Consider the following 8566-nt stretch of genomic DNA (forward strand, 5'->3'; position numbering starts at 1 on the left):
TTGCTTGCAATAACAACCTGGATATATGATATTTGAAAAGGATGATAAAATTTTAAAATCAAATTATATGTACAATTTTATCTATTTAGTTGTAACATACCATCAAGAGTTGAATCATTACAGGGAACTCTTTTAAAATTAGATTTAAAAAAAAAAACAAAACAAAAAATTTTTTTGCTTTATTGTATTTCCAGCTGGAATATTCTGACAATCTGAAGAAAAACACACATATACTGTATGTCATTAAAGTGATTGTGTATTGTGTATGTAATTTCCTTATCAGCACATCATGTACTGTCATTTTCACCTTTGCATAATGTGTTTCTTACTGTTTTTTTCTGGTTTCAAAATTATGATATAGCACTTTGGGGCAAAAATGCAGAAAAGAAGTCCAAATGCTGAAGCTAAAATTGCAAAAATATGGACAGCCACTGTGTATTTTCCAGCTGTGCTCACATAAACTGGGATAAAAGTGATCCACACTGCAAAGAATATCAGCATGCTGAAGGTAATGAACTTTGCCTCATTAAAATTATCAGGGAGCTTTCGAGCCAGAAAAGCCATTAGGAAGCACATGCAGGCCAGGATGCCAATGTATCCAAGAACACACCAGAAGCAAACTTCTGAACCAGTAACACACTCCATGATGATGGTAGCACTGTGGTAATCTGTGTTGTTATTGGCATGAGGTGGGCTGGTGAGCAGCCAGATAAGACATATTATTACCTGAGCAGAGGGAAAAACAGCAGGATCTTAACTGACAAAGTTGAAAAGATGTTGTATATAAGTTACTTTTAAAACGTTTCTCTACCTGTACAGCTGTTCCGAGAAGTATACTGGCTCTCTGCTGGTTGGGTCCAAACCACTTCATCACATTACTTCCTGGCAATGTGGACCTGAAAGCCATTAGGACCACTGCTGTCTTGGCCAGGAGGCATGAAATGCAGAGGGCAAAACTGATGCCAAATGCTGGATACCTGATACGGCAAAGCCAGTCTGAAGGCTCACCAATGAACAACAGACCAACAAGGAAACAGACGGCAAGGAACACCAAGAGAAGGAAGCTCAGTTCCATGTTGTTGGCCCGAACCAGTGGTGTATCTTTATACGTGAAGAATATGGCAAGGATGGAGAGGGAAATACAAGCTCCGAGTACAGATACAACACACAGCATGATACCCATTAATTCATGGTAAGACAGGTACTCAATAGTCTTTGGGATGCAGAGGTCTCTGGCTCTATTGGGCCATGTGTCCTCTGAGCAGCGGGTGCACTCTAAAGAATCTGAAGTTGGAGAGAAAAGAGAATTCTTTAGTTTAGAGAGGCCACATTTAGATACAAGCAGTCCAGTTGATATTTAGATAACACAGGAGAAAGGATGATAAAAGACAGAGCACAACACACCAGTCTCATTACTAACTTCTCCCTCAGCACAGGGGACACAGTCAAAACAGCAGATGGGTTCCCCCTTTCTCCTGGCAACACGGGAACCTGGAGGACAGCTATCACTGCATACAGACCGGGAAGCCTGAGAGGCAAAGTTCAGCCACTCAGAAAGACACTAATTTTAATCAATATCACGATACAGTTCCATCTCTACTATACTGTACTACTCTCGGTGGCCTCTATTTTAGATGAAAGGTGAAAATTGTTTTGAAAACTGAATCCAGTATGACCAAAAAAATAGGTTACAGATAAAGATGAATACAATTGATAATAAATCATTAACAGGATTAAAACAAGGTATTAGTGGAAAAAGGCTATAATAATTATTACACAAAGAGTGAACTCTCTCTCTTGATCAGGAGATGATCAACAAGAAAATGCTAGTGCCTTTATCAGATGTTATACTAAGTCAATATTATACAATACCCAGTAACATAACATCATAAAAGGTGTATATATTTTATCCTGTAAATATTATCACTGCATGTCTGAGCTGTAATATGCCTTTACTTTTGTAGAAATACTTGGGGAATTAAGAACTGTACTACAAATGCATTATAATTTTCATGCATATATCAAAAATGACATTTGTAAAATAAAAATTTCACTGTGTAATCACCTCAGCTGTTCACAAATTTAGCTCTAAAAGGGGAAAATAAATGTAACTTCAAATTATTATCACAAAATTGGGTTATTGTGGGGTTGATATTTGCAACTGAGGAAATATCTGAAAGTGACAGTTTCTTCTGTTTGTCTAAAAATTAAGTATATTGCACACTAATAAAAACAAATAAGCTGATGTGTTAATCAGCAGTACATACAACAATTTAAGAGGGGAACATGGTCTTAAGCCTGTTTGCAGAGAACACACCTGCTTCCCGACAGGCCACTGAATCACTGAGTCATTTATGACCAGGCTGTATCCAGCAGGCGATGAGGCATCATAGAAGCCTACTTTAACTAAATGCAGTGAGCCATCAGGACTCCTCTGCCAGTTCACAAGATCATAATAAGCAATGGGGTCACCATTTTGATCAAAGTTGACTTCCTCCCCCAGTGCAGAAAAATTAGCTCGCCTCAAGTAGTGGATGAGCTGAGGGAGGAAGAGAAGCAGGTTATCTAAATACAAACTATGGTGCATTTGACATTTTTCCTTTTTAAAAAACATACTCAGGAATAATATTATAAAATTTCACCTAGAACTAGTCTCACCTGCCAAGGTTTAAAATGTTTTGGATCTGCACAGGTGCCATTAGAAAAAGGACCTTTTCCACCTTTGCAGTCACTCATATCTTGCAAGGCATGGGCCACCAGATACACAGCTTTGTAGACGTTATAGGACACTCGTAGCTGTGTCACATCAGAATAAGGAGAGTAAACATCATCTAAACTCTCTGTCCCTTTACATGGCAATCTGTCAAGGTAGTTGCCGACCCCGTGGGAGTGGCTGTTCACTGACCCGTTCAATCGACAGTTAAACGTCTCTTCCCAAAATTCTGCCAAGAAACCAGATTTATGAATATCGGAGGGTCTGAGACTGGTGAGATGTTCCTCCAGCCCTGGAATCACATCAGCCCTCCTGATAGCAAATCCTAGAGTTCCAGTCAGGAGATCCCCAAACTTTTCCCAGAGCAATGTGGCAGTGGCCCAGGCCTCACTGGCAATCCACTGCAGGCCAGTTATATTCCAACGTCCGATCTCTTTGAGAATGCCCTGCATCTCTGACTCACCAGAAAAGTTAATGATGACCTTTGAGGATGCCATCTAAAAGGTGAAAATGTAGGTATAGTTAATATTTGATTACATTTGAATAGTTTTATCTAAGTGATTGTCCACTTGATGTGAAATATGATTTATATTCAAACCATAATGATAGAAATTCTACCACTTTAAGATAATTTGCTAATGAATATGTATATGAACAGATCACCTGTACAGGGGATACAAAAATGTATAAAATATTGAAATGCTTCAAATGAAGCTGAGAAACTGTCAGAAAGGTGATGACTTAGTGCTCCACTACTAAACTATGCGAGCCTAAAGTCTTACTGATGATGTGACTGGTTTAAACACTACAGTTCAACACTAATTAGAGCTAAAGCAAAAACAGACCGTGTTCCTGAGACAACAATCAATTTTCAGTAACTAAAACTATAAACAGCGACTAAAACTACATTTAATTCTTTAAAAATTTACTTATCTAAATCAAATTTATTTAATTTTTCTGTCTGTTGTTAGAGGTAAATACAGCATTAATACTGTCAATGGAACAAAGTGAAATTTTCAGGGTAAGTGAAGGGAATATTCAGAACTTTAGGTCACATTTATTTCTCTCTTCATATCATGCTGTGTCCACCCCCTGTATGAGAAGTTTGTAGTGATGCAGAGGTACCTGAATAACATTCAGAAGCTTATCTAGAGCCTGCTGACTCAGGGTTACAGGGTAGAAATGAGTGTAGGCAGCACACACACCATACTGCACTGACTCTTGTAGGAAGAGCTGGATGGCAAAGCGAGCATAATCAGATTCCACGCCAATGACTCCCACCCAGGTCCAGCCAAAATAGCTGACCAGCCGGGCCAGGGCTCTGATCTGGAAGGCATCACTAGGCATCGTGCGCATGAAGGTGGGGAACTCCCTTTGGTCACTCAGACAGCTGCAGGATGCAAAATAGCTCACCTAGTATTATAACAAACAATGGTTAACTGTGTGCACACTTCGGAACTGAAAAGGCTGTTTAACAAGCAACAAATTTTTGAAAAAAAGGGGACAAGACTGTTTAACAAGTTAAGAACTCAGCTGAGTTAATACTGATTTTAAAATATAGAAAAGTGACATGAAAAGTTGACATTTTGGAGAGTATAGCAACAGTTTTGCAGCGATTTGAAGAAAACATTAAATCACAACAAAAGTGCTTAGACAGCCGAGCAGTCTCACCAGTGGGATACGGAAAGAACCCAGGCTTCTTAGCAGGGCCATAGAAATCCCAGAGCTAGCATCTCCTATAATAACTGGGGACACAGTCCTGTATACAGCAGCACAACCTAAGTTAGAACTATTAAAGCTTCTCTCCATGGCTCTGTTTCTATTCACATTCTCGGCTCCTGAGCCTCTCTCTGGTTGGCCGTTCACCAACAGCAGCAGTGCTCTCAGAGCCACAGGTATGTCATCACAACTGTCACGGATGTGGTAACCCAGCTTGAGGTGTGGCAGGAGGTCACTGCGCTGGTTGATCTCTTTGATTGCAAAAGTCATGGTCTGAATCCAGCGCAAGGCACGAGAGCTGAAACTGTACAAAAGTAAAAAGCAGTTCATTTAAAAAGCACAAGAATATTTATATAATATACATATAATGGCACCCTTAACACAAATCTAATAAAATGAAATCTGTGTGTATTACCCATCTACCATAACATACATTTACATAATCACTTACTACTGATACATATTGGGGGTTGGTTTGGTTTTGTATGTTGGAAGAGAAGACTCAGGGCTGTAGTGTAGAGGGAATAACCCCCCTATAACTACATCTCCATCTTCGTATAGACTGTTTTTCTCCTCTACCCCCAAGAAAACACAGTTATCCAGAGCAGCTGAGCCAGGTGTGCCCCTAAAGAGAGAAAGAAACATAATAAGCTTTGCAGCCCACAATGCCATGTTTGGCCTAGGTTTGAAAGGAAACTCCAGCTCAGTAATTTCAAATATTCTGATGGTTAAATATATTAGAGTAGTTGCCCTCTCTGATCACATGCAAATGATTAAAATATTTCAGGACAGAGCTGATTTATATACTGTACTGTACTGTACTGTACTGGCACACACAAATCTGAGGGGACCGCCCAGACACAGTATTTGTGACATCATTAGAAGTAACACCTTATGTTCTCAAGTGGGGTGAACACTGTATACATTAAATGAATATGTCTTCTTCAAAACATACTGTGTCATTTATATTTCTGTTGTTTGTTCAATTTCTTTGATCAGTCTATTCAAGCTGTATCAAGGAAAAAGGTTAAATTGTAATGACTAAAGCAAATTAAGTAGTCTCAGGTACCTGTTTTATAACTCTCATTCATTTATTTTTTGGTAGTATTTTGTGAATCAAAGTCACAGGAAACCTCTGCTCAAAAAGCCTTCACTCAGTTTTGTAACTTTCATCCTTATCTAAAGCTATCAAAGGGGTGGTTCACAAACAGATCTCAGAATTCCTCTCATGGAGTGCCCTCCGTGGTCCAAATCAGCCTGGCTTTGAGAGCAGTCTTTCCATTGAAACGGCTCTATTGTCTGTGACAGAAACCCTAAAAGCAGCTAGAACTGCAGTTCAGTTCTCACTTCTTATCTAGCTGGACCTATCCAGCAGCAATTATTGATTAATGCATCAATTATCTACTAGCATGGATTCTCATTTCAACACTATGCAGATGACACCCTACTATACTGGTCATTTCCACCAGATGACCCAGTGATCTCTGCACAAATCTCTACTTGTCTCTCACACATACATGTATCAGCATGGTTGTGGGAACACCACTTCCCACTTCCTGTATTTTTCTAGCGACCCCTGACCTCTCAGCAGGCTCACTGCTTTGACATTTGGTGAAACTACACCCCCTACTGTCCAAAGTCAACATCCACAGCAATACCACTGTAGCAGAACATGGTAATTACAGTGGTTTTACTTTATGCATGTAAATTTAAATATATGCTTTTACCACCCAGTTACATAAATTAACACTTGGAATCTACTTCAAGATTTTCTACTGCACTTATGCTTTAGTAGTGTCACTCACTTGTAAGTTGCTTTAGATAAAAGTGTCTGCTGAATGAGTAAATGTAAATCTAAATGTGAACATTTTGTTCAAGGTAGATTTTCTAATTTCTCACGTTAAAACACAAACCCAAGATAAAATCCTGTTATGTTCATGAATGAATATTTTTAGATATTTTTGAAGCTATTTTTTCCCATCACCCTCCATAACATGTTCATAATCAAACAAAAAAAAACTTCAGTACTACTAGAATATTTAAACAATTTGAGATTTACATAACATTTATTCACAACAAGAAAGTTACAGGGTTTGAACCCCATTTTAGCATGTTCTCCCTATGCCTGCGGAAGTTTCATCCAAACACTGCCACAGTCCAGGGACATACAGGATAAGTGAACTGGTGTCTCTAAATTGACCATGGGTGTGAATGTGAGAGTGAATGGTTGTTTGTCTCTATCTGTAGGCCCTCTGATAGACTGGCAACATGTCTAGAATGTACCCTGTCTCTCATCCAATGTCAGCTGAGATTGGTTCCAGCTCCCATGACCCTCAAAGGACAAGGGATTGCGTTCATCATAATGACAATAATTAAAATAATAATAAATAAATAAATAAATAAAAACTTTATCACTGTCTCTGAATGTTTATTATTTTATCAGCATCATTAACTATAAATAATACATTTTAAACTCTAAATAATAAACACACACACACACACACACACATATATATATACATACACACACACACACACACACACACACACAGACATTGGATAACATAGGCTCCCCTTTGTCCAATATTGCTTGCAATAACAACCTGGATATATGATATTTGAAAAGGATGATAAAATTTTAAAATCAAATTATATGTACAATTTTATCTATTTAGTTGTAACATACCATCAAGAGTTGAATCATTACAGGGAACTCTTTTAAAATTAGATTTAAAAAAAAAAACAAAACAAAAAATTTTTTTGCTTTATTGTATTTCCAGCTGGAATATTCTGACAATCTGAAGAAAAACACACATATACTGTATGTCATTAAAGTGATTGTGTATTGTGTATGTAATTTCCTTATCAGCACATCATGTACTGTCATTTTCACCTTTGCATAATGTGTTTCTTACTGTTTTTTTCTGGTTTCAAAATTATGATATAGCACTTTGGGGCAAAAATGCAGAAAAGAAGTCCAAATGCTGAAGCTAAAATTGCAAAAATATGGACAGCCACTGTGTATTTTCCAGCTGTGCTCACATAAACTGGGATAAAAGTGATCCACACTGCAAAGAATATCAGCATGCTGAAGGTAATGAACTTTGCCTCATTAAAATTATCAGGGAGCTTTCGAGCCAGAAAAGCCATTAGGAAGCACATGCAGGCCAGGATGCCAATGTATCCAAGAACACACCAGAAGCAAACTTCTGAACCAGTAACACACTCCATGATGATGGTAGCACTGTGGTAATCTGTGTTGTTATTGGCATGAGGTGGGCTGGTGAGCAGCCAGATAAGACATATTATTACCTGAGCAGAGGGAAAAACAGCAGGATCTTAACTGACAAAGTTGAAAAGATGTTGTATATAAGTTACTTTTAAAACGTTTCTCTACCTGTACAGCTGTTCCGAGAAGTATACTGGCTCTCTGCTGGTTGGGTCCAAACCACTTCATCACATTACTTCCTGGCAATGTGGACCTGAAAGCCATTAGGACCACTGCTGTCTTGGCCAGGAGGCATGAAATGCAGAGGGCAAAACTGATGCCAAATGCTGGATACCTGATACGGCAAAGCCAGTCTGAAGGCTCACCAATGAACAACAGACCAACAAGGAAACAGACGGCAAGGAACACCAAGAGAAGGAAGCTCAGTTCCATGTTGTTGGCCCGAACCAGTGGTGTATCTTTATACGTGAAGAATATGGCAAGGATGGAGAGGGAAATACAAGCTCCGAGTACAGATACAACACACAGCATGATACCCATTAATTCATGGTAAGACAGGTACTCAATAGTCTTTGGGATGCAGAGGTCTCTGGCTCTATTGGGCCATGTGTCCTCTGAGCAGCGGGTGCACTCTAAAGAATCTGAAGTTGGAGAGAAAAGAGAATTCTTTAGTTTAGAGAGGCCACATTTAGATACAAGCAGTCCAGTTGATATTTAGATAACACAGGAGAAAGGATGATAAAAGACAGAGCACAACACACCAGTCTCATTACTAACTTCTCCCTCAGCACAGGGGACACAGTCAAAACAGCAGATGGGTTCCCCCTTTCTCCTGGCAACACGGGAACCTGGAGGACAGCTATCACTGCATACAGACCGGGAAGCCTGAGAGGCAAAGTTCAGCC

At 39.0% G+C, this 8566-nt stretch overlaps 1 protein-coding gene across 2 annotated transcripts; it reads right to left on the reverse strand.

Annotated features, from left to right (window-relative positions):
• Positions 1-190: 190 nt before the first annotated feature.
• On the reverse strand, positions 191-7966 carry LOC108879737 (extracellular calcium-sensing receptor). Of its 2 annotated transcripts, XM_051069251.1 has the most exons (9): positions 7830-7966; positions 4884-5057; positions 4385-4736; positions 3839-4126; positions 2659-3210; positions 2318-2539; positions 1405-1528; positions 812-1284; positions 193-726 (listed from the first exon to the last, which is right to left on the reverse strand). In XM_051069251.1, the coding sequence occupies exons 2-9, from the start codon at positions 4892-4894 to the stop codon at positions 304-306; spliced, it is 2445 nt and encodes an 814-aa protein (XP_050925208.1). In that variant the 5' UTR covers positions 4895-5057; positions 7830-7966; the 3' UTR covers positions 193-303. The 2 variants fall into 2 exon arrangements, with proteins under 2 accessions (XP_018526647.1, XP_050925208.1); XM_018671131.2 differs by lacking the exon at positions 7830-7966 and having other exon boundaries at positions 191-726; positions 4884-5793.
• Between the last annotated feature and the right edge of the window lie 600 nt (positions 7967-8566).

Source organism: Lates calcarifer, unplaced genomic scaffold (assembly GCF_001640805.2).
Source record: "Lates calcarifer isolate ASB-BC8 unplaced genomic scaffold, TLL_Latcal_v3 _unitig_725_quiver_1565, whole genome shotgun sequence".
NCBI classification, from domain to species: domain Eukaryota; kingdom Metazoa; phylum Chordata; class Actinopteri; family Centropomidae; genus Lates; species Lates calcarifer.